Raw genomic sequence first — 27644 nt, 5'->3', positions numbered from 1 at the left:
ATGTTTCATAAATACACAGACAATGGAATAATAATACCACTATTATTAAATACCTGCCATAGTTGAAATTCCCAAAATAATTCCAATAGACAATTCAATATGGGTTCCCTGAAAAACAATTACAAAGAAATTAATCTTAAAAATTAAAACCAAAGTGGTATAAAAGAATAGCAAAGCATTAATTAAAACAGATAAAACAATGTTATTACAGCAGTTATATATATAATATACATAAATATGCATATACTATAGCAAATCACTTATTTATTACATATATGCATTCATGCAGAAATAACATCAGTATTTTATTCATTACAATTAAGCCTTCATAAAATTAAAAAATAGCAACACAGAGAGCAATACAATTCATCATTAATAATCTAGAATTTATATTTTCCTACTATGGAAAGGTGCTTTAATGCTTTTGAACACAAAGATAACCAACTCACCTAAATTTTAAATTCTGAATGATATAATTATATACTATTGGTATTTACCTTATAAAAGATTTAAAAGACCAGACCAGTTTCTAAGGACCCAAAAACTCAGATTTCAAAAATTATCCTTAAAACATTTAACTCTTTAATCACTAGATAATGAGACTATATAATTCATTTACAAGCAACAATAGCATTTAATACAATAGAGATACAGCAAAAATGAAGCGCCACTGAATTTATTTACTGAGAGTTTAAGACTTTCTCTAAAGAAAACAAGGGCTCATATTTTCACCTCTACTTTTAAAGATAAGGAACTGAAGATTAAACGATTCTGACGGGTTATTATATAGAAAAAAGAAATTCTAGAATCTATTGTGCTAATTCAGTTCTAACCCTTACGCAATGCTGCCAAAAATGGACTTTTCAAAAGTTCTCTTAAATATTGATGGCTGAAAATTTCTAAAAAATTTTTGTTAATATCAATGATACTTGTGGAGAAAAAAAACACCCTGCAAATCTCAGTATTTGTTGAGGAAAAACAAAAAAGATGCCTTATGTAGTACACAGTTATATTGCATTACCCAATTATTTACGAAACGGAAGAGAAGTTAAATTTAACTTCCTCAATTTTCCTTCCCATAGGCCTTTGGATTCCACTCCTTTAAAATATAATTCCTATAGAGTATGGACCAAATAGCCTAATGTAAAGGTTTCCCAGGCATTAAAGTTACAAGGTTGTAAAGGAACGCAAAGAAACAGATTTCTGAAGGAAAAGAAAACAGGCACAAAAAAATATCTTTATACATGGATGCAAAAAAACCCTGGAGTATTAATATAGGAGAGAAGTTCCCGACAGCTACAATGTATAAAAAATAAATACAGCATCTTTAACAGCAATGAATCATTGGAAATTACCTAAAATGAATCTGTCTGCAAACATGTATTTATAAAGCATTTACATGCTTAATCACTTGGTTGAATTTAAGAAAACTGAAGATGCTTCTAATAGCATGAAAAGCTTCATGTAAAGTCAAAGTTGGTTTGAAGGCAATAAAATCTCTACTCTTTTCCTTTTCCCCATAATAACATCAAATTTAATGTTAACAGGTGGTGTAGAAATTATAAATAAACCTAGTACTAGTTGTCTTAAAGTTGTACTTGGTTCATCACCTCAATCTTATCCATCTATTCTAGAATTCTAATCCAGTCTATCTTAATTAAATTGTAAGAAGAATTCCACCCCCCCCCCACCACTCACTAAAATATAAGTTATAAGAAGCAATCCAACAACACAAAAATAAAAAAACTATGAAATTAAATGCTTAGTATGAACAGCAGCCAATAATAAAGGTCAAATCTACTGCAAGAAGTTATATAGGAATTTGTTTACATGATCGCAATTAGGGTAGCAGGCAAGAGAGTATACCTAACAGGAAAAATATCAAATGACATGATACAAAAAAAGAATCAGTTAAAAATTAAACATTCAAAAAATGTTTTCTTAACTTACTATCTTCAAACAGTCAAAGCTATCCTACAACGGCAATTAGTGTTTAACAAAAAAAAGGTGAAAAACATTCTTAAGATAACAATGTTCACTTATTTGCCTTCTCATAGATTCTATAGTTATATTATTTATAGATTTTTAGTCTTAGCAGTCTATTTAAAAAGTCTCTCTGGAAAATTTAACTGTTTCTGAATTATTCTGCAATTATCACAGGATATTTTGCCACACCTCTTACTCTTAATCAATTTTAAGCCGGTAGTTTAAACACTTATTTCAGAACTATGTAAATAAAAAACTGGTGATGTCTGTGAAACTGGACTTCAACATAAACCAGAAAAACAAATTTTACTGAGTTAGAGTCAATCATCTCAGGCCTAGAAAAACAGTCACACTAACAATGAGACACAGGCCTGAGTAACACAAGATAGGAACATTGCAATAATTTGACTTTAGAATGTGGGTGTGGTTGTTCTGTCTTAATTGGTATCTGTATTTAAACACAGAAATCTGTTTCTTGAGGCTTCCCTGGTAGCTCAGCTGATAAAAAATCTGCCTGCAATGTGGGAGACTCCAGTTCAATACCTGGGTTGGGAAGACCCCGTGGAGAAGGGATAGGCTACCCACTCCAGTATTCTTGGGCTTCCCTGGTGGTCCAGATGGTAAAGAATCTACCTGCATTGATTGAGACCAGGGTTCAATCCCTGGGTTGGGAAGACCCCCTGGAGGAGGGCATGGCAACCCACTCCAGTATTCTTGCCTGGAGAATCCTCATGAACAGAGGAGCCTGGCGGGCTGCAGTCCATTGGGTTACAGAGTTGGGCACAAATGAGCAACGAAGTACAGCACATCAGTTACTAGAGATATTTATTTCAAAGAAATAGTAAGACCATATTGAAAGTTGGTGAAAGTGAAAGTCACTCAGTGGTGTCCAACTGTTTGCGACCCCATGGACTATACAGTCCATGGAATTCTCCAAGCCAGAATATTGGAGTGGGTAGCCATTCCCTTCTCCAGGGGATCTTTCTGACCCAGGAATCGAACTGGGATCTCCTGCACTGCAGGCGATTTCTTTAACAGCTGAGCTACCAGGGAAGCCCCAAGACCATACTGCAAAGGTCTTATTCAGGATCTAAGAAACTACCCAGTTTCCCTATTCTGCTCCCTCTTCAAAATCTCCCTGCCCTCCCTCTTTAAGCAAAATATATCATCTCAACACTTCCCTTTACGATAGCCTTTCATCATTTGAATATCTAAGGTTTGCTCAACTGAGGCCAAAAAAAAAAAAAAAAAGATTATTAAGATGGTAGAATTAAAATACTGAGTGTAAAATTGTCACAAAGAAGCTTTAATCCAATCTATTCAGGAACATACCAAGACTTAAACAACAGTTTATAATTTAATCATAGCGGGTTTTTCTATAAGTAGTAAATAAAATTAGATTTTATTTACATTAACAATTTAAATAATCTAACTCAAGGCTTACTAAAGGCTTACTTATTTCAGAAAAGGTAGTATGGCATGGTTGAAAGTTTCTTTTACTCACAGATATATAAATTAATCAACTTGATTCTTATATACACATTAGGAAAATATCATTATCAGCCAAAAAGCTAGCATTTTGAAATTATATTTTAGATGCTCTTACCGGACTACTCTGCTCAAGAATTATCCATCCAATGGGTGCTTATCACTTTCAAGTTATGTGCATGCTACAGTATCTTCTATGACTGTTTACCAAGCGAGATACCTTCCTGATGTGTAAACCTTGTGTTTCCTCAACCAGCTGAATGGCTAGAATTTCTGGATATCTGATCCCCATCAATCTGGACATAAAGTAAGACTATATAGCAAAGAAAACCATTCTTGAGTGAACCAATTTTAGATAGTCTTCAAGCAAATTTTATAATCCATACAATGTAAACTATACTTTCATCCCTATTTTAAAACCAAATATTCTATTTCTACCCACCTATAGTATATGTGACCGTCAAAACACTGAAACAAAAAACAAAACAAACAACGACAAATAAAAAAAACAAACCCTGGCATCTCTCAACTATTTTTTCCTCATATTCAATAATCCTAAAATCACTCCCCTTTTTAATTTTTTGAGCAGTTTCCTATACAATATTTAGAATTTTTAGACTTTTTAAAACTTTGAGTCAGTGAGGAGAATTGGATACAGCACTAGGCAGCTTCAGAAGACCTGCATTTTCCTCGTGGACTAATGATGGACGTGTATTTTCATCATGACTTTATAATCTAGACTTAAAATTGGTATCTATTGACAAAAGCTGTCACAGAAGAGTATGAAAGGTCAATTGACCATTCCTACGATTAAACAATACCTTTAAGAAACAACCTTAGATGAAAATGACTCCAGCAAAAGAGAATTTTTAAGATGGAACAAAGACTGAAGGCCTTATCATTTACAGTATCCTGAATTGAAACTTAAATCATCTTTGAGTTAAATGGATAGACTAAATATCAAAACACTCTTGTAAATATTTTTGTATGAGAAAACTGGACAAGGAACTAATTAATAACATACACATATAAGAACTGCTGATAAAATTAAAGAACATCAGAAAAATTCACAAACTTTTTTCTTTAATAAGAATGTTGAAACTAGAACAGAATAATATAGACTCAATAAATATCTGTTTATTATTGTCAATGCTTTACCAAAAGTCTTGATGATTAATTGATATAATACCTTAAAATTGAGCTACAGTCTAATTAACATGAAATACAGCTAAAAATAGTCTTATTCATTATGTTAATTAAAGCTTTACAACTGTAATATATAAATTATTAGGAAAATTTAGACCACATTTCTTTATTAGTTCAAAATAGAAGGGTTGAAAGAACTTACTGCAACAATCATAATTGCATTATCCAAAAAGCCAAACCCTATGAAAGGTATCGCATTGTGGATGAATACTGAAAAACATCAAAAACAGAAAAATATATTTTAAGATTTCTATAATTTTAAAATGACAAAAACAGATCATATGGTTAAAGTCTCATAAGTTGATATGATTTAAATTTTGGAATTTGCTTTCCATTCCCCACAGCCAAAAGATTCTGCTTCTGCTGTGTTTATATACTTGGTAGAAGCTATAATGGGGAAAAAACAAAATAAAAAACATATAACATGCAAAATTAATTGTGTTAGGCTTTTGTGTTTTCTTACTGGCAACACACATACACATGTACAAATTATGTACAGTTAATGACAGAACAAATAAATAAATACATATTATGAGTACTGTATTTTACCTGTTAAATAACTATTGACATCAATCTTTTTCTCTCTTAGACCTAAAGACTGATATCATAAAATTGATCTCCATATTAGAAATAATAAGAAATCAAACTTCCCTGAATCAAGTTTCAGGGAAGTTATCTGGTCACATTTACTTATCAAACAATTTTTTAAACACTGTTAGGGAAATGTGATTATGTCATTTTTATTAGACATCTGGATTCAAAATCCTCTTTCCTTCCTCAACACATCAGTATCTCTGACTGCTTTCACAAACTAAAAAAAACAGTATTTGATTTAAATAAACATGTAACTTGGCCTCTTCCTACCAAAAGCACATCATACCTTATCTACATAATCTGTACATAATCTGGATGACCTGAGAAAACAGAAATGTAACTAGAAAGGGCTAATGTCTATTTTTAAAATATATTTAGCTTCATCTTTTTTTCCTATTAGCATCTTCAGCACATTGCAGAATGCCTAGTGCATAGTAGATGCTCAACAAACATTAGTTAATTAAGTTGAGGACATCTACCTCAGAAAGGAAGACAATTCCAAACTACGACAAATGAGGAAAGACTGAGAAACAGATTAAAAGCTGAGGATAGTTAAGACTTTATTCTAATTAATCTATAAATCTGCCAAGGTATAGTCAACATCCATTCAACTGAGGACTTTTTTAAAATAGGCATCAAAGCATTCAGTTTTATACCACATCAAAAAATAGTCCCTTAAACCATTGGTTAGTTATGTGTTTAGTGTTCAGTGACTTTACATCTTTTTTCTTTTAATGCAGTTAAGTCCGCAGAAAGTACAATTAAAATATAATCCAGAAGTTAAGAAAATTTGCTACTACTATGGTGAGTTCTGCACCAATAAGGGAAGGCTAATAAAGAGTAAAACAAGAAATATTTCTACCCACAAGCACTATCAAAGACTAAGAAGCAAGGGGGAAAATAGTATATATTCTAGGTCATTTCAGAGTTCTTGCTACCACATAAGAATGTCCCAGGTAAAAAGCAGCACCTTTTTAATTATAAAGTATATTGTTTTAAAAGATAATAAAAAAATCAAATGACATTAATGAAACAGGGTTTCTTCGTAAAGGGCTGTCTTAATTCTTCAACTTTTTGCCTAGGTCCAGGTGCTTAACGACCAGACATTCAAAATTTTATAATGATCAGCTTCTAAAATACATACAGAATTTCAAAAAATACTACAAATTGGTAAGTCAAAGGAGTATAATGAAATTCTAATAGTTCACTATATGAAACATTTACAGTGAAGAGAGAGCTACTACTTATATATATTTGGAGAGAAGACTCCCAAACACCTTCTCAATCATCTTTGAAAAGTAAATATGGTAAAATATGAAATTTTTGGAATTACTAAGCATTTTGGGGTTAATCTGATGACATCTCTAAAACTAGATAGTTATAATCATCTTAAAATTAGGTGTCAAGATTACAAAACTAAGATTAAGCTAATAGTTATCTTAGTAGAAACTTGGTCAGTAAACCAAAGCATTGCTACATTGCTATAATAATTACCTGCAACTGTAAAATATATCATGTTTTGATGTTTAGATGTAAATAAATGTGTCCCATAAATAAAAATTTATTTTCAACCCAAAGGAAAAATATAAATTTCAAAAAATTACATAACATGTACTGGACACTCCGCTGGGCACTTGAGATACAGAGATAGTTGATTCCAGCCCTCAAGAAGTCTGGGAATGATAACAGAGCCATATAGTTAACTTCAATATGACCCCCTAAATGGTGATAGCATTATATAGTGCTATGGATATAGAGTATATGAATCCAGCCTAGAAGTATCAGAAAAGATTACCAAGGAAAGAAAAATCTTAATTCTTAAATTGTTTTGATACCTGGGAAAAGCTACTGATTTCTAAGATAAATTAAATTCTACCTCTGAGAGAAAAAAAAGGAACTAGCTACTAAATTTTAATTATATGTCCGCTCTCCAGTATGTAATGACAGACTACCAATTTGTGATTTCTTCAGTTTCCTTTGGAAAATATTATTCTATAACTCAGCAGTTATTAGTAAACCGTATCTAATATTTAGCTTTAACTTACAACCAATTCAAATTCACTGCACTGTTAAATAATTCTCTTCTTCCATTGTCTTTATAATAAGACCCTAAACTGTTTTACATTACTTTGGTGTTAGCCCTTGAACAGTTATTCCAATCATAATACAGTAAAGAAAGCAGACCAGCAGCATTATAAGGTTCTTTTCTGGGGTGGCTTAAAATGAACTTTACTTTCTTCATTATCAGAAACAAGTCAGAGCATTTTCTCCACCAAAGAAAATAGCTTAGAAATTCTAGTTCTGAAATGACCCAACTTAAATCCAAACTAAAGTAAACATATCCTTTTACCCAGGAACTAAGAAAACCTCTACTATAATTCTATCTCTAGATGGTAACAGTATTTAAACACTAACAGACATGGTTAACAATCTTAGAAATTCCATAATATTATGTTTTAAACTAAGTTTACAAACCTTTTGCTTTAGCATAATAAATAGGATAATCTATTCTATCTGGAATGAATTAATTTATTAACTCTCTGTACTATTAATGAATAATATAGTTATTTCAAGTCCAAAAGACAGATGCACAAATAATTATAGAACCATTACCATATCTCAGCTGTCCTGGGGTTGGTGGTTGAGCTTCCAACTTTTCTGAAGGGGAAAGAGAGGGTGTGGTCAAGAATTAGTTACTATAGCATGATTTTTTATTACAATGAAGAAAACACTAGCAGAATTACAAAATGAGAGAACAGCAGAGTTTATTCATAAATTATCTTTAGGCGAATGAACCAAAGTTATCCACACAGGAAATATTTCTTGGTATAGATTAAATTACAAGGCTAGAAAAACAAATTGAGCTTTAGTTACAGGCCTACTATGACCCTATATCCCTGGGCAAATCACTTATTTGGGGGTTTTTGTAAGACAATGAGACTAATTAATATCCCTTGATAACATACTGAATATTTTAAGTTTTGAAAGCTATACTACTGGACAATAAAGAACATTTACACAACAAAATGACCCCAGAGAGTAGGGTGTGATTCACCAAATAGTAACATTACTTATATGTCATAATAAACACAGAAAGTTTTCTCAAGTATATTATATCAAAGTATATTCAAGTGCCATCATTAAATCTAAAAATTAACAATTACAAAAACGCTATCTACGTAATCTCATAACAATAACCAACTCATTTGTATAAGAGTAAATTACAGTAAAATGGCAGAGAATTCCACCTTTTTTATCCTCATTCAATCCAACAGAATTAACTGATACACTATACAAAAGAACCCAAACCATGGGTTGCTCTGCAATAAAGATCTAGTATAACCAAAATGTCCAAAGAAATACATTATAAACTGGATATATATTTTCTAAAATATTTATTTATAATCTGTGACAATATAAGAACTGAAGAGTTTAGTTTTTAGAAAGTGAAAAGCCAATGAATCTCCATCAATAAGCTATTTTACTGAAAAAGCATATAGTATCATAATGACTTTATAATAAGCAATGTGCTAAAACCTAGGGTTTAGGCAATTATTGGATTATTAAGAAAGTTCTATGAATGCAAGTTTACGTTTTGTTTTTCCTTTTCTAGGACAGTAAGGAAATGAAGATACCCTAAAACTTTGCAGTATTTTATATCTGCTTAGAATATAATCTCTATTATTTAACTAGTACTATTACCTCAAAATCTACTTTGAAAGCATGCAAATAGTTTTCCAAATTTTTAACAAGGAATATAAGATACCACTGTACTCCACAGAGTTTTCTGGTGAAGTAAACATGCAAAAGTGGTTACATACCAGAACTATTTCCTAGTTGCACTACTCTCATCATCACTACAGTTCTGACACTGTGAGGAGAAGTCCTTGTCAGTTGACTGGAACATCCTGAAATACCTAAAAATTCAACAAGCAGGACCTTCCCAATGTAATGAGAATATATAGAGTCCTTGCTTTTACTTCTTCAAATTCTCTACATACTGAGCAAAGTATTTTAAAATATTTTACAACTCCCAGGATGAAAGGATAAGAGCTAGGCAAACACATAATGTGTAAAAGTAATGAGGGGGAAAAAAATCAAATAATGTAAGCAATATTTCTAATCTGTCTTTCTAAGTACTTACAAAGATTAAAAAATTGAAGGTAATGAAAAATAACTCTTTCTAAAAGAGAGAGAAAAAGAAAATAATACAAAGTAAAGGAGACACAGCAGGGAGGAAAACCACTGGCACAGAGGTTAAAGCAAAATCAAAGCATAGAGTTTTGCCTCCTGCATTATAAAGAACCCAAGGAGTAATAAGAGGAAACAGAAAAGGAACATTTCCTAGAAAGTGGAAATTTTATTGGAAAGTATCCATCAAAAATTGTGACTCATTAACTGACCATTCTGAGGATTCTGAGACTATATCTTCTTTACTACATTAACGGAAAGAAGACAACTATATATCAGAAGTGAAAAAACATTAGGTGTATAACACACAATAAAACGCAATCTTTGAAATAAGCCCAAGGTTTCAGCAGTCTGTACCAATTTTAAAATGTGAAGGGAGCTAATATAATCCCCTTGAAAATAATCATAATAAATCCCAAAGCTTTATATCCCTACATACATATCTTAACCTTAAATTTTTTCTTCTGATACATGGTAAATTATGTACATTTACATGGAAATGTACTCCAATCTAATGTTTCATTAAGCAGACTGGAGTTAGAAAAATTAGTTCTTTCTGTTTCAGTGTGCATGTGCATTACATGCATCATAATTTCTCTTTTTCTAAATATTTTAAAATAAGAAGACTATTAATATTGTACATTGATCTAGTCACTAAGTCGTATCCAACTCTTGTGACCCCATGAACTGTAGCCTGCCAGGCTCCTCTGTCCATGGGATTCTCCAGGCAAGAATACTGGAGTGGGTTGCCACTTCATTCTCCAAAGATTGTACATTACCACACCATATTTTCCAACCATTTTTAGCTTAAAAAGTCCTGGTTCTACTTCCAGTATAGGCTGAATTATCTTTTATCAGACCAATCCTATACAGAACAACTATAACCATAAATAAATATTTGAGAGCCCTGGAAAATGACCAAAAAGCAGGTTGATTGTGGAGAGGAATCAACAATTACAAGGAAGAATGGAACTAAGTGAGTTACCCATTTTACAAAGCTTTTGGCCTAATCCAGCTCTTTAAAAAGAAAAAAAAAAAAAAAAAAACCTGCAGTCTTTCTGGCCTAAAGAAGCAGAGCGCAAGGTACAAGGTAACCAAAGCCACTGCAAAGTGAGAGAAAAGAGCAGAGTCAGAAAGGAGGAGCCTTAAATTCTGATGTACATTCAGTTCAAACATATGGCTTCTGTGTGAACCACGCCTGTGCAGGGAAAACCACAAAAATCCCAGCGTAAGGTAAAATAGAAAGAAAACAAAAAGAATGAAGAGCATCAGGAATGGTAAATACTGAGTAAATATCAAAGATTACTTTCTCCCTAGTAAATTAAATAAACCTGATTGTCCAAAAACTGCAACACTGCCATGTGGAGTTTATAATGTATGTAGATATAATACATTTGACATTAAAGCATAAAGGATGAAGGAGGTCACAAATGGACCAATTTGGAAATGTGGTTGCAATGTTTCCACAATGTATGTGATGTGGTACAAGGTTCTAAGCAGAATTAGCTCTAAGCAGTCTGTAGAGTTCAAGGATGCCTATTTGTAATTCCTAGAGCAATCATACATACAGACAAAATGCATTAAGGATACAGTTAAAAAGCTAAATAAATAATGTGAAGAGGATTGCAAAAAATATTAAGTCAAAAGAACACAGGAAATGAGAACAGAAGAAAAGAAGAGGCACAAGCAGAAACCAAACAGTAAAATAGTAAACCTACTTACAACTATATCAGTAACTACTTTCGATGTTAAAGGACTAAACAATCCAACTAAAAGGCAGAGGTTGTTAAAACGGATAAAAAGGCAAGACCCAACTATATGATATCTGCAAGAATTACATTTTAATAGATTAAAAGTTAATAAATGGCAAAAGACATATTATACAAACAGTAAGCTTGTAAGACTGGAGCTGCTGCAGTGCTGTGCTTAGTCGCTCAGTCACGTCTGACTCTTTGTGACCCCATGGACCGTGGCTTGCCAGGCTCCTCTGTCTATGGGATTTCCCAGACAAGAATACTGGGGTGGTTGCCACATCCTCCTCCAAGGGATCTTCCTGACCTAGGGATCAAACCTGCATCTCTTGCGTCTCTTGCGTTAGCAGGTGGATTCTTTACCACCTGGGAAGCCCCTAAGGCTGGAGTTGCTGCTCAGTTGCTAAGCCGTGTCCAACTCTTTGCACCCCATGGACTGCAGCACACCAGGTTTCCCTGTCCTTTACTATCTCCCAGAGTTTCCTCAAACTCATGTCAACTGAGTCACTGATGCCTTCCAACCGTCTCATCCTCTGTCACCCGCTTCTCCTTCCGCCTTCTATCTTTCCCAGCATCAGGGTCTTTTCCAGTGAGTCAGCTCTTCTCATCAGGTGGCCGAAGTACTGGAACTTCAGCATCAGTCCTTCAAATGAATATTCAGGATTAATTTCCTTTAGGATTGACTGGTTGGATCTCCTTGCAGTCCAAGGGACTCTCAAGAGTCTTCTCCAGCACCACATTTCTAAAGCATCAATTCTTTGGTGCTCAGCCTCCTTTATGGTCCAACTCTCACATCTGTACATGACTACTGGAAAAACCACAGCTTTGCCTATATGAACCTTTGTTAGCAAAAGCTGGAAAGGTGATGTTAAAAGCAGATAAAGTAGACTTAAAAGACAAAGAGTATTACCAGAACCAGGGACATTTCAAAATGCTAAGAGTCAACTCATCAAAGGGCATAATAACAATTTGCTTATTCCTAGTAACAGAGCTTCAAAATGCATGATGCAAAATCTGACAGAATTAAAGGGAAAATAAACATTTCTACCATCATACTTGAAGATACAAAAGCTTCTCTCTCAGCAACTGATAGAACACTAGAGGAAATTATCACTAAGAAATAGATTATCTGAACAACACTACCAATCATCTCCATTCAACTAATATTTAAACATCCATACTCAACAACTACAGAATGTATATTCTTTTCAAGTGCAGATGGTACATTTATCAAAATAGACCATATGCTGATCCATGCTGATCCACAAAACAAGTGTTAATAAGTTAATGATTACAACTGTAAAGAATATGTTCTCTGACCAAAATACAACTCATAATAATAAGATATCTAGATAAGAAAGTGGAAATTAAGTAACATCTTCTAAATACATGGTCCAAAGAAGAAATCAAAGAGGAAATTAGAAAATACTTTTCAAATGAATCACAATGAAAATACAGTACACTGAAATTTGTCAGGACAGCTCAACGAAAGCTTAGAGGAGTTTTAAGTACTAATATTAAGGAGAAAGGCCTAAAATAAATGACATATGGTTCTATCTGAAAAAGCTACGAAAAAAAAGAGAGCAAGGTAATGAAAAGTAAGCTGTAAAAAGAAGGCTATCACAACAAAAACAGCTGAAATCAATGAAATAAAAAGTAAACAATAACGGAAATAGACAAAACCAAAAGTTGATTCTTTGAAAAGATTAACAAAATGAAAAAATCTTTAGGTACACCAACCTAGAAAGAGAACACAAATTATTAATGTTAAGAATAAAACAGGGAACATCACTACAGATCCTACAGACATTAAAATGAGAATATTACATATAACTTTATGCCAACCTAGTCAACTTAGATGAAATGAACAAATTCCTTGAAAACTACAACTTACCAAAAGATATAAGCTGAAACAAAAAATCTGAATAGCTCTAAAATCAAATTTGTTAACAAGCACCTTTCCATAACATTCACACTAAAAACAAAACAAAACAAAAAACCTCCAGACCCAGATGGTTTCACTAATGAGTTTTATTGAACACTTAAAGAAAAGCAAATGCCAACCCTAGACAAACTTACAAGTTTCTTCAGAAAAATAAAAAATGAAGAAATAGTTCCCAACTCATTTTATAAGGTCAGAAGAGTACTAAAAATAAAATCAAACCAAAAAATTACTGAAAAAAGAGAAAGCTACAGACCAATACCCTTCATGAACATAGACAGAAAAATTCTTAACAGAATGATAACTTAGTGGAAAAACAATTTAACGGGATGATAATGGAATGAAAACTGCTTTTCCAAAGTGTGTTTATTTACAATACTGGCAAAAATAACTAACATCCAGACTTCCTTATTTTTTTCTTTTTCTCAGATATTTTTCATTGTTTGAAGAAGCTGCACTTAATAGGGTTTCATGTTTAGAAATATATCAGTTCAGTTCAGTCGTTCAGTCGTGTCCGACTCTTTGCAACCCCATGAATCGCAGCTCGCCAGGCCTCCCTGTCCATCACCAACTCCCGGAGTTCACTCAGACTCGCATCCATCCAGTCAGTGATGCCATCTAGCCATCTCATCCTCAGTCGTCCCCTTTTCCTCCTGCCCCCAATTCCTCCCAGGATCAGAGTCTTTTCCAATGAGTCAACTCTTCTCATGAGGTGGCCAGAGTACTAGAGTTTCAGCTTTAGCATCATTCCCTCCAAAGAAATCCCAGAACTGATCTCCTTTAGGATGGACTGGTTGGATCTCCTTGTTGTCCAAGGGACTCTCAAGAGTCTTCTCCAAAACCACAGTTGAAAAGCATCAATTCTTCGGCACTCAGCTTTCTTCACAGTCCAACTCTCACATCCATACATGACTACTGGAAAAACCATAGCCTTGACTAGACAGACCTTTGTTGGCAAAGTAATGTCTCTGCTTTTCAATATGCTATCTAGGTTGGTCATAACTTTTCTTCCAAGGAGTAAGCATCTTTTAACTTCATGGCTGCAGTCACCATCTGCAGTGATTTTGGAGCCCCAAAAAATAAAGTCTGAAATATATAGGTTAGCATATTAACGCATATATATGGAATTTAGAAAGACGGTAATGATGACCCTATATGCGAGACAGCAAAAGAGACACAGATGTAAAGAACAGACTTTTGGACTCTGTGGGAGAAGGCGAGGGTGGGATGATTTGAGAGAATAGCATTGAGACATGTATATTATCATATGTGAAATAGATCACCAATCCAGGTTCGATGCACAAGACAGGGCGCCCAGGGCCAGTAAACTGGGATGACCCTGAGGGATGTGATTCGGAGGGAGGTGGGAGGGGGTTCAGGATGGGGGACACATGTACACCCATGGCTGATTCATGTCAATGTATGGCAAAAACCACTACAATATTGTAAAGTAATTAGCCTCCAATTAAAATAAATTAATTAATTTAAAAGAAAAAAAAAGTAACAGGGATCCTTGTGGGGTTGTTAACTCTTCTGTATGTTGACTCTATCAATGACAATATCTTGCATGTCACACCATATGAAGTTTTTACAAGATGTCACCTTTGGCGAAAGTGGATAGTCTGTATTATTTCTTGCAATTCCATGTGCATCTGCAATTATGTCAAAATAAAAAGCTTAATTAAAATTAACAAACAGGAGTAAAAGAAGTTAGGCGCTTTTGAAATTTGTTCTTAAAAGTCTTATGCACGCAGGCTGAAAGGCAAATAAACTTTCGCTAAAAATAACCAAATTGATCTACTAAAAATGAAAATGCAAACAAGACACACACACACACACACACATACACACACACACACACAAAGAAATACAGAGGTTAGGACAATTATCTGTATGTATCTATGAGATAATATTTACATGTAAATTTCTTTTCCTTTTGATTTCATATTTAAGTCTTTACTAGCAGGAAAGTAAATAAGACATGATAGTTCTTACAAATTACTAATTTATACTGCATCAAACCAAATAAAAATTATTTTAAATAGGACTTTCTCTCCTTCTAATCTATCCTTGAGAACAGAAATATATTCAAGTATTTTAATGTATAAATAAATCTTTACCTAATTAAAAGCTCCCTAGATATTAATTATAAATCCTGAAAACTATAACACTTTGCATATTTAAATACAAAAAATTTCAATACTTTCAACATTTTGTTTTGCTTCAGTAACCCAGGAAGAATAGAGAAAACAATTTAAAACATGCAATTTTACTTTTACGAAATGACATTCTGATATTTTAGAATGTACAGAAAATGAGGAATTCCAATCAGTCTTCTAATTAACAAAAGCAACCAAAGACCTGTTGTAGCTTACAAAATACTGTTACTACCTAAGTAATACTGAATTTTTAAAAGAAATATTTCCTTGATGAATTGGAATATTATAGTGCAACAGAATCATCATTTAATGGTCAACTATTATCTATTTAGGAAATATAAAACTGAGGGTCACTGCCATATAAAAGTCAAAAGAGCGTCAGAAGGAAACACAAATTAAGCGTTTTTTTCTCATATCTCAAGAATAAATATGTATTTAATCAAGCAACTTTTTATATTTTGCTATATAAGTATAAATAATTACTTCATACTATATTCACTTAAAAGGAAGTGGAGGGGGGAGTCAGATTAGAAAGAGAAAGACAAAGGAAGAAATGAGAAACAGAGCAAGGTAACAAAAACAGATGAGGAACAATTGTAGAGATTTTTTAAAAAGAGAGAAAAATTTTGAAAGGAGCCTCACTGAAGGCCACACAAGAAGGAAATTCTAGATCTGGGCGAATGGAATTGCTGGGACATGGTTTTCTTCAGTCTCTCCACTGTATTTCTTCATTAAGTAGCCATTCTTTATTCATAATTGTATGTGTGTTAGTCACTCAGTCATGTTCGACTCTTTGCGACCCTATGAACTGTAGCCCGCCAGGCTCCTTGGTGCACAGAATTCTCCAGGCAAGAATACTGGAGTGGGTTGCCATTTCCTCCACCAGAGGATCTTCCCGATCAGGTATCAAACCCATGGTCTCTTATATCTCCTGCACTGGCAGGCATGTTCTTTACCAGTAGTGCCACATGGGAAGCCCTTTTTCTATACAGAAGTGCACATAAAATTGTATTCTGTCATTTTCACAAAGCATTATAAGGTGAACACTTCCCCTTTTAATTCCCTAAGGCAATAATTCCATTGATAGTATTTTATTTCATTATATGATATACAATAGTTTAATCCCCTTAACTAGATATTTATTCTTCCTTATTTTTCACTTTAAAAATAACACTTACATAAACCTGTACCTAAATCTTCCTATGTTTCCCTGAAAGTTCTTTAACATAGATTATTCTTAAGTGGCATTACTGAGTCCAAAAAAGGCATACATTTAAGGATTTTTTAAATTTTACAAAATTTATCTTAGAAAAAGTAGGGCCAAATTACTCCCATCTTGCTACATTTTAATTTTTTTAATGTTACACTTTTACTAAAAATATTCTTACGCTCTCAGAACACAGGTAAAATGTCATTAAAACAAAATCCTTGAAAGAAATCTTCAAGCCCCAGTCAACTGCCAAGTTACTTTAACTGACAAAAGATTCCAATACAACGAATAAATAGGACAGGTTCAAGGAGTTTATTATGAAATTTAATTAACCTGCATGCTGCTGCTGCTGCTACTGCTAAGTCGCTTCGTCGTGTCCGACTCTGTGCAACCCCAGAAGGCAATGGCATCCCACTCCAGTACTCTTGCCTAGAAAATCCCATGGACGGAGGGGCCTGGTGGGCTGCAGTCCATGGGGTCGCTAAGAGTAGGACACAACTGAGCAACTTCACTTTCACTTTTCACTTTTCACTTTCATGCATTGGAGAAGGAAATGGCAACCAACTCCCACGTTCTTGCCTGGAGAATCCCAGGGACGGGGGAGCCTGGTGGGCTCCCTCCTTAATTAAGTTGTTGTTGATCAGTCACTAAGTCATGCTGTGTCCAGGTCTTCCTTAATTATATTTTCCCATAAAAATAAGTTTTAAAAAGCTTTAGTCCAACATCAACAAACAATTCTATAATATCTTTTAGGATTGTAAGTCATCCTAGTAAGAAATATATATTAAACTGAAAATCAAACTACTTTGGTAGAAGAAAGTAAGTGGAATACTTATAGTTTCTTTAGTCTCCACTATAAAACAATGTGTTTACAAAGTGGTGGGCTTCCCTGGTGGCTCAGATGGGAAAGAATCTGCCTGCAATGCAGGAGACCTGGGTTTGATCCCTGAGTTGAGTAGATCTAGAGAAGGGAAAGGCTACCCACTCCAGTATTATGGTCTGGAGAATTCCACAGACAGAAGACCTGGCAGGCTACAGTCCATGGGGTAACAAAGAATCAGACATGATCGAGCAACTTTCACTTTCACTATAAAACAAAACTATACCCCTTGACTACAGTGTGACATATTACATTATTAATTAAAACTCAATATTTTGTATAATCTAGGAGGGAAAAGAATCTGAAAAAGAATAGATGTACATATAAACATAAACTGCTTAGACTTTTAACAGAACCAAAAGTTCCTACAAGTAAGGTTAAATTTACAATAAATATATAATGCATTAAAGAAGACAAACTTAAAATGCAAATCATGCTGTTCAAAATGATTTAAGCAAAGCAAATCATACCAGGTGCCAAAAAAATCAAACATGCATCCAAAAGGGTTTATAAAGCTACAACACAATATTTTTTAAAAGAAATAAATTAATATGGTTGAGCAATATACTTACAAAACCTGACATTCTGAACTGAACATTGAAACACTTTAGAAACTAATAAAAACTTAACTTTTTAATTTTGTAAATTTCAATTAACAGGTCTTATCTTTTAAAATAATGGCTATTAATTATAGTTTTTTAAACACATTCCTTAGTTAAGACCAAAAAACAGTATTTCAGTGTGATTTTGTTATTTAGCATCTAAAAGTTTACTGCAACATGCAAAGAAATGTTTACTTAGATCATGTAATATTGTCACTCACTAAACTTCAGGGGAACACAGCATGCAACCTAGGGCTTCAGTGCAGTTTACTTAAGGGAGACTAACAAATTTCTGGTCTGAGGCAGTCCAGTGGTATAACAGATGACAGGAGTTGGCCAGTACTAATGATGAGGAAGGTGATATGCGCATGCTTAGTTGTTCAGTCCTGTCTGACTCTTTTCGACCCCATGGACTGTAGCCCACCAGGCTCCTCTGTCCATGGGGATTCTCCAGGCAAGAATACTGGAATGAGGTCACCATGCCCTCCTCCAGGGGATCTTCCCAATCCAGGGATCGAACCCAGTTCTCCCACACTGCAGGCAGATTCTTTACCCTCTGAGCCACCAGGGAAGCCCCAGGAAGGTGACAGTAGTGCCTAATTGATCATCACCTTTGTTAACTTCATTAATGTTGGCTTAAGAAATAGTAAATACTGGGACTTCTCTGGTGGTCCAATGGCTAAGACTCCTTGCTCCCAATGCAGGGGACCAGGGTTCACTCCCTGGTCAGGGAACTAGATCCTGCCTGCTGCAGCTAAGACCTGGCACAGCTTAAATACATAAAAATAAATCTAAAAAACAGTAAATACTAGATGTATAGTAATTTATTTCTCTTGTATCTGTCATTTCATGGAGTGTTGTTTTTTTTTTTTTAGGATAATCAAACATACTATTGCTCTGTGGTTGCTTTCACATATCTAAGTTGTGTACTTAGAACAATTATATACTCAATGCTTAACTCAGACACTGTATTCCTTTCCTTCTTTCATGCCAAAGGAAAACAGATAAAGAAAACAATTACTATATAATGATTTTCCTTTTTTAAAAAGGCTAAGATAGTAAACTAACAGTACAAATTTTTTAAAAAAAGCAGATCTTACTTTTATGTTTTAGGTATAGAGACAGTACTATACAATTCTAAATTTTAAAATTATATACCTGAGCATATATAACATGGGTATATTATATTGTAGATGGAAAGCTTAAAGTAAATTAAAAAAAATCATCTTGGCACATCATAAGTGGTTGACATGTGTGTGGGTATGGTGACATAAATTACTAGAAAACACTCATTTAAAAAATAAAACTGCTTAATATTAGGAGGGAGAAGAGTTTTTCAGTCAGTATTACATTTTTCCCCTTTTAATCATTCCCGAAATAAGAATTGTTTAGCAGAATGTTAGAGCTGAAAGGATCCTTAGAAACAGTTTGCCAGTGGTTCTCAATATGGTGCCTCACTTAGAAGATGCTGGGAAATGCGGGGTTGCTTTTGGATATGATAATGACTGAGAGGATGGGTCAAATGGTAAAGAATCTGCCTGCAGGAGACACAGGTTTGATCCCTGGGTGGGGAAGATCCCCTAGAGAGGAAAAGGCAGCCCACTCCAGTAATCTTGCTTGGGAACTCCCATGGACAGAGTAGCTTGGTGGGTTAACGTCCGTGGGGTCACAAAGAGTTGGACATAACTTAGCCACTAAACCACCACCAATGACTGAGAAATGCTATTGGTATTAGGGATTCTACACATCCTACAATGCAAGAAAGAGTCATTCCTAATGAAGAATTATCCAGCCCGTATGCGTACTATGCCCACATAGTAGTGTACTGACTTATTTCTCCATTTCAAAGATTTAGCCAGTTAGGTCCAGAGACGTTATTAATAAGTGCTTACTCAAGGACACACAACTGTGTCTAGAACCCAGAGTCTCTTCCTCTTGTCTTATTTCTCTTCAGTGAGTAAATTCTTAATAGGAAAACACAGCATTATATATATATATATTTTTTTCATTGTACAATGAATATGTAAAACACTGTCAAAACATTGGTCAGGCATTAATATTTGAAACTGAAGTAAAACTGCAATTATCTAAAATACTATTACCTTTTCCAATTGCTTTTTTTCTCTTCTAAGAAATCATTCTTTTTCATACAAATCATTTAAAAAAATCCATCAAAGTTGAAAGAGAGGGGAAGAAATTAACTCATCTATTATAGTTACCAAATAAAACATTTTCTAAATGGGAAAATTACATGGTTTCTGCTGGTTTCAGAACTGGATACTCTTTGTTGTTGCTGTTGTTCAGTTAGTTGTGTCTGACTCTTTGTGACCCCATGGTCTGCAGCATGTCAGGCTCCCCTGTCATTCACTATCTCCTGGAGTTTGCTCATACTCATGTCCATTGAGTTGGTGATGCCATCCAACCATCTCATTCTGTCGCCCCCTTCTGTTCCTGCCTCAATCTTTCCCAGCATCAGAGTCTTTTCCAATGAGTCGGCTCTTTGCAACAGGTGTCCAAAGTACTGCAGCTTCAGCATCAGTTTTGCCAATGTATATTCAGGGTTGATCTCCTTTGGGATTGACTGGCTTGATGTCCTTGCTGTCCTAGTGGCTCAAGAGTCTCTTCTAGGACCACAGTTCAAAAGCATCAATTCTTCAGCACTCAGCCCCGTTTATGGTCCAACTCTCACATTCGTATATGACTACTGGAAAAACCACAGCTTTGACTATATGTACCTTTTGTTGGCAAAGTGATGTCTCTGCTTTTAAAAATACTGTCTAGGTTTGTCATAGCCTTCCTTCCAAGGAGCAAGCGTCATTTAACTTTATGGCTGCAGTCACAGTCCTCAGCGATTTTGGAACCCAAGAAAATAAAATCTGCCACTGTTCTCATTTTTTTCCCTTCTACTTGCCAAGATGTGATGTGACTAGATGCCATGCCACAGCACAGAAGTCAAGATGGCAGAGTAGAAGGATGTGCATGCATCTTCTCCTGCAAGAACATCAAAATCGGATACCCTCTAGTCTAGCACTAATCTCCCCTGCTAACCCTAAAGTAATTTATTACCATGAAAAGAGCACTGAACTAAAAACCCAAAGGCCAGGACATCCCTGGGGGTTCAGTCGTTGGAACTCTATGCTCCCAATTCGGGGGACCCAGGTTCAATCCCTGATCGGGTAGCCAAGATCCCACAAACTACAACTAAGAGCCTGCATAAAGCAAGGAAGTCCCAGGGCAGCCAAATAAACAAATCAATAATAATAATAAACTCAAAGGCCTTGACATGAATCCCTGCTCTGATATACATATATATACCTATAAAATCAGTCACCAAACCTTGACTACATCATAAACCCTCTATATCTCTGTTTCATGTTATATAAAATGAAGATTTTAGGTCTCTGCATCCCTTCTAGCTCTAATATTCTGACTCTATATTGCTTCCTTATTGTATAACTAGTAGGAGTTAAAAAATAGAGGTGTACCACATAAACATTTATGAAGAAGCACACTACACAGTGAGTAGGGACATAATTAAAGACTGGGTCTCAAAAGGTAATCACTGACAGGTTAAATTCTATTAGTTATTGTTCAGTAGCACTTTTCCTCCTAGTGATATCATTTGCCATTATGTATAGAATAAGTATCATTCCTTTTCCCTACATTGTCTTAAAAATGAGGGTTATTTAAAAACAACCTTCAGAATAATCCAAAATTGAAACTTTCTTCTCCAAAAGACATTTTCATTAAATGTTTAATTTCTGCATACACACTAAGATAAAATTTTTTAATTTTAGAATAACATTAGAACTGGCAAAGTAGAGCAAATTGGAGGATTTTTGTACTGTACTGATACATTAAAATATACACAAGCGTGTATGCTTATACATACATACACACTACATGCCTCCCCACTGAGAAATCAGGATCTTTCAGTTTATCTTTTGCTCTTGACACTATATATACAGTCTAAGAAACTTTCTCTTACAAAATTTCAATTGGTGCATAAAATAGTTCTTATTCCTTTCCATACATTGTGTTATACTTCTGAGGCAATTCATCTATATTAAATAGTAATCAAAAAATAAAATATGGACAGAGATATTTATTTTTATTTCTCCCTCCATCCCACGCACACACACACTCAACACAATTCCTCCTCCTCCTCCACCACCACCACAGCATACAATGTAAGTCAGATATCAAACTGTACGGAGATTTAATCTATAAAAATGTTGATGAATGGCCTTACAATGAACGTACATAACACTTTCAAACTATTCAAGAATATACTCTTAAAATGTATTTTACTGAAGTTCAGTTACTGAAACATAGTTTCTCTTAGAATATTCTGAAGGTTTCTCTGTGTGTGGTCCCTCTGTCTTATTCATCCTAAAGAAATTCATAATCTTTGTTGCTTCTGATGTCTCACTTTGCTGTGGTTATTTCAACATTTAAAATATGTTATTTAAATATTAGTGATTCTGCCTTTTAAGATCATAAATGCAATCTTTCAGTCAATTAAACATGCAATTATTAGTCAATCATGTCCACAGGTCTAGGGTTAGATAATAAAAACAGAGGTTCCAAAGACAATGGAAAACTGAAACACTGATGTAAACAAACAAAAAAGGACCATCACTATAATCAAAGCATTCTATTTCAAACAAGCAAGAAGTCCTGTCAAATAGATGCTCTTCCACTTGCAATAAACGTCTGACAAACAATCAATACTGCAATACTGTACTGTACCAAAACTATCAGAGGTCTCTGCTGATGATAACTCCTTCGCTCGCTTCACAATGGCAATCTCAGGTTTGGGATACCTGCATGCTAAAAATATTTTTAAATCAATGTATTCAAGCAATAACATAAATATGTATAAAACTTTAAATGTATATGAAATTTTGAAGTGAAACATGCTAGTAGTATATGGGCAGTCTTCACTTCATACAATATTGTGGGGACATAAAAATGACAATGTAAGTGGCAGAGCAATCTTAGTAACTGATGAGGAAAATTACCATTGTTCTGTGATTTTTAAATTTCTTTTCAAAACATTAAAAAATTCTCTTACTGGTAGTTATAAAGGGAAAGGTTTTAAACAGTAAAATGATTGACTAAAATATTTGTAACTGAAAATATCAGACACACTGGAATTACAGTACAGGGTCTTATTCTTGGTACTCACAGAATTAGAGAAAGAACTTATGGGAACCAGCAAGGAAGGGTGGTAGGAAGGGACAGTTACGGTTTGGAAGTGACAGGTACACACTGCTATATATAAAATGAACAACTAACAAAGACCTTATAAAAAAGTGCTTTATTCTTTGTAAAATAATTAAATTATCAAAAGTTGCTTCAATAGTGCTAGCACTTTCTCATTGTATAACTTACAATATGGAACAAGCAACTTTCCTATGCCTTGGTGAACTGCCACATTCCTTTTTAAGTCTGAAATTGCTTACAATTTACCTTTCATATTTTTAACATTATGAAATAGCTCAGAGAGTTTCTTGAATGTGAAAATTTTACCAGAATCACTTCCTCCCTAAGTCTTCATCCTTTCACCACAACCTTCTCACTTTCCTCATTTATGTTCGTAAGTTTGCCTTCTCTTAACTCTTCTGGCTGAGTATCTGGAGTCTCTCAAATGGCAGGAGTTCAACAGCAGTATGAATATTCCCAATGTCAGCTATTTCTTCTATAACCTCATTTACATTTGATTAAAATATCACATCAGCATTACCACTTTTCACCCTTTTTTTGGTCAATTCTCTTTTGATTATCTTTTTTTTTTAATGTGAAGCATGGGACAGTTGGAAGGTCAAAAATGAAAGTAATGAACTGTAACCCATTAAACAGAATAAGAATTTATGAACATATATTGATATGAATTCATAACTTTAATAGTTGATGAGGAATGGGGTATTTCATAGACTCAAAGTACCTCCCCACAAAATACTAATCACAAAAGGGAAATAGAAACTCTACACTGGATAAATCAGACTGATACTACTTAGTCCAGTGTTCAAAGGACATGGTTAACCAAGAAGTGGTTAATATCATCAGGAATAAATAAAAATCATGAGCAACTGACAGGATGGAAAAAAGAACATAAAATTACTTCTGTGATATTCTTGCCTAAGATGCTTAACTGGAAGGTATTCATGAGGAAAGACATAAAACCAAATTGAAGTACTGCTACAACATAACTAGACTATAATCCCCAAAAGTATCAACGTAATGAAAGCCAAGAGAAAGACTGAGAAACTGTTTCAAATAGAGGGAAATCTAAGTGCAATGCATGGTTCTGGACTGGATCTTTTTGATGTAAGGGAATATCAATGGGGCAACTGGTGAAAACTGGAATGACACCAGAGTATAAGAGGGAAGGAATCTATCCATGTTATATTATGGCTTATATAGGACAATGTTCTTGTTTGTAGGAAATATAAGCCAGCTGTAGTAGGCACTGTGATGCAGTCAATCCCTAGCTGCCTGAAGTCTTTCCGAGAGACACTCCTCAGTGACAGTCTTGTGAGGGGACTGCCTCAGCTGAAGAAAGTTGCCTCACTCTAGGCTCTGGTGAGGATTATACTTTGAGGATTATCGACCAGTTATGTTGTAGCAGTACTTCAATTTGGTTTTGTCTCTTTCTTCATGAATAACTAACGAGGACCTTTAAAAAAAAAAGTGCTTTATTCTTTGTAAAAAAAAAAAAAAGTTAAACGATCAAAAGTTGCTTCAATAGTCTAGCCCTCTGTCTCATCCTGTAACTTACAGTATGGAACAAGTTATCTTTCCTATGCCTCGGGGAATTGTCATACTCTTTTCTAAGTCTGAAAGAGCTTACATTTTATCTTTCATATTTTTAATACCATGAAATAGCTCATGATATTAAAGTACTGAAGTATCCTCCTGGTGAGGATTTTAGACAGCACTCCCAATAAACTCCTTGCGTGTTAAGCTTTGTCTCAGAGACTGCTTCCCAAGTAATCTACCCTGTGCCTGGGATGACAGGGTATCATGTCAGCAATTTATCCCAAATGATTCGGGGGAAAGAATTAAAAAAAAAAAAAAGCTTATACTGTACAATATGTGAAACTTTTCTAGAAACTTGAGGTTGTTTTAATAAAAGTAATATAAAATTGAAAAAGAAAAGAAAAAAAGCAATATAAAATTGAGTGGGGAAAATATAGAAAGAACAGGCTGATGAAAAGCAGAAGAAAAACGTATGACAGAGGGCATGGTTTACCAAAGAAATGAGACTAACCAATGAACAGCATATTCAAGGTAATAATGCAAAAGAAAAAGAGATGAGCAACAAGGAATAAATCTATTATACATCATTTATCACTCAGTGATCACTGCATGACTATAAATCAGTGTTAACAATGCACACTTTCTGTAATGTCCTTAACAAACCCTTTTGAGTATTAAAAATGCTATAATGTTTTTGAAACCATAAGGTCTTTCTCACACACAAACATAAAATTTTGCAAGCTCACAAAATATGCCACATCTTACATTATTGTTCTCACACCTGTTTGCCTGTTTCCTTTCAAAATGCAAGTATGCCTGAGTTTATCTACATGACCTCAACTCTTTCTCACCTTAAAAACAAACACTTGCTATACTGTTACAGAAAATATTGCCCCCCTGGACCTGTAGCACTGAACCACTGGGAAACATAGAAACACAGAATTGTCAGAAACACAGAACTCAGGTTCAAACCCATATCTATTGAAACAGCATTTGTATTTCAATAAGATTCCCAGGTGATTTTATATGTACATTAAATTTCGTGAAGCAGGTTCTAGTTTTCACTGTGGAATACAGAGAGCTACAAAGAGCACTGCTCCCACCCTTACAGAGAAATAACATCAAACTAAACTCAAATTTATGATTTATTTTTAAGCTTTAAGGGAACTCAAGTCACAAAAACAAATAGCTGGGCCTAAATCAAAACAGAAGAGGCCCCTGCAAGGACAAAGGAGATGTCAGCACATGTTTATCTGAGACAGATGCAACCAGACACCATAAGAAAAAGACGGCTAGAATAGTAAGAGAACAGGTGAAGGCAAGCTGATGATCAGAGTCAGTGTGAAGGATTCAGTACGAATACTCTGTGGGAGTCTGCACCTTCCTGCAGATTCTTTCACTAGAAATCTCACCAGACACAAATGATAACAGAGGGAGCCCTAAGAAAGTGTCCAGTGGTTCAGATCTAGAGGAAAGGAAAAGCTGCAGAAGGGACAGGAAACTACCTGAATCCCTTTTTCAATCTTTCCTATGCGTCAAAGCCTTAATCTATGAAAAGGGCAAAAATACTGTCACTCTTAGGGTAGGTTTTGCCTCAGACTAATTCAGTTCTGGCACTCAAAGTCCCACATTTCAAGAAAAGAAATGTTCCCCCTAGTCCTTTGGTAATTTAATTTGAAAGTGGAGTTTCAAATCATCTTCCTGATTTCTCTAAGCTTCCTACCAAAGGAAATGAAAAGACATTACTTGCTAAATGGTCTGCATATTTTCTACACCATGCTGCTAAAAAGAGGTGTAATTTGCTTACGCATGCTTACATTTTTCTCTGATAAACTAGAATTTTACACAGGACTCTGTAAAAAATGAGCAAACTAGTACCATATGTTTAAATTACTTTCAGACTCCAGACTGATGGCGAAAGAGATAACCTCAGTACTACTCATAATACTGCCCAACACCCCCTGCCCTCCATGTCCAAAGTTCCCTTTAAAGAGCTGAATTCTTCTTTATTGGTACTGCCTCCGCAGTCAACTAAAATCCAGCTTCTCCTAACATAATTCTTACAAAACTGACAAATACATCACTCTCTTTCGAGTTATTATATCCAATAAACCTTCTATACCCCCAGCACCCACCCCTCTCACCAGTCTTCCTCTTACTTGAACTATCTAAAGCATCAGATCATCCCCTCTTTCTTGAAATGCTCTCTTCTTCACTTAGCTTCTGGAATACACTATTCTTGTTATTTTTCCTAACTTTGTAGATATTTCTCAGTCTTGCTCTAGTTTTCATTCTTTTTAATTTCTTTATTTTTAATTAGAGGATAACTGCTTTATAATATTGTGTTGGCTTCTGCCATATATCAACATAAATTGGCCACAGGTGTATGTATGTTTCTTGATCTTCGTCTTCCCTTCCAATAAACATCATTGTTTTTCAGAGTTCTATCCTGGATCTTCTCCATCTATACACAACTGTTGACACCTACACTTACATCTTCAGCCTAAACTTCAATGAGCTCTAGATTTAAGCATATAAATACACACACACACACACCCCTACTCCCTTGACATCTCCATTTATATTCACAGAGGTATCTAAAACTTCAAATCTATTCTTTCCCCAGTCTTCTCCCTTGCAGTAAATAATATGTTTTATTCAGTCACTATAGTCAGAAACCTAAGTCATCACTTACTATTTCCTTTCCCTTAATTTCCTTCCCATCAGCAAGTGCCATCAGATCACTCTCAAAAGTCTATTTGGAACCTATCTCTTCCTCTTCATTTCCATGGCCTCCTAGTCTCAGCCACCAATATTGCTAGCCTAGACCACTGTAACAGCTTCCTAAGTGGTCTCCAAGCTTGTGTACT

At 34.6% G+C, this 27644-nt stretch overlaps 1 protein-coding gene across 2 annotated transcripts in view; it reads right to left on the bottom strand.

Annotated features, from left to right (window-relative positions):
- Window positions 1–27644, bottom strand: part of TMEM65 (transmembrane protein 65) — a 48628-nt gene that overhangs the window by 7473 nt on the left and 13511 nt on the right. Inside the window, exons 2-5 of one of the 2 annotated variants that reach the window (XM_027972914.3) lie at window positions 22762–22842; window positions 7888–7932; window positions 4823–4890; window positions 54–108 (exon numbers count right to left, since the gene is read on the bottom strand). In XM_027972914.3, the coding sequence (XP_027828715.1) occupies window positions 54–108; window positions 4823–4890; window positions 7888–7932; window positions 22762–22842 (249 nt within the window). The remainder of the gene's footprint in view (window positions 1–53; window positions 109–4822; window positions 4891–7887; window positions 7933–22761; window positions 22843–27644) is intronic. The other variant, XM_015097742.4, reaches the window with a different exon arrangement.

Source organism: Ovis aries, chromosome 9 (assembly GCF_016772045.2).
Source record: "Ovis aries strain OAR_USU_Benz2616 breed Rambouillet chromosome 9, ARS-UI_Ramb_v3.0, whole genome shotgun sequence".
NCBI lineage: Eukaryota > Metazoa > Chordata > Mammalia > Artiodactyla > Bovidae > Ovis > Ovis aries.
The sequence above is the reverse complement of the archived record's forward strand: the minus strand, read 5'-3'. Positions and strand labels throughout refer to the sequence as shown.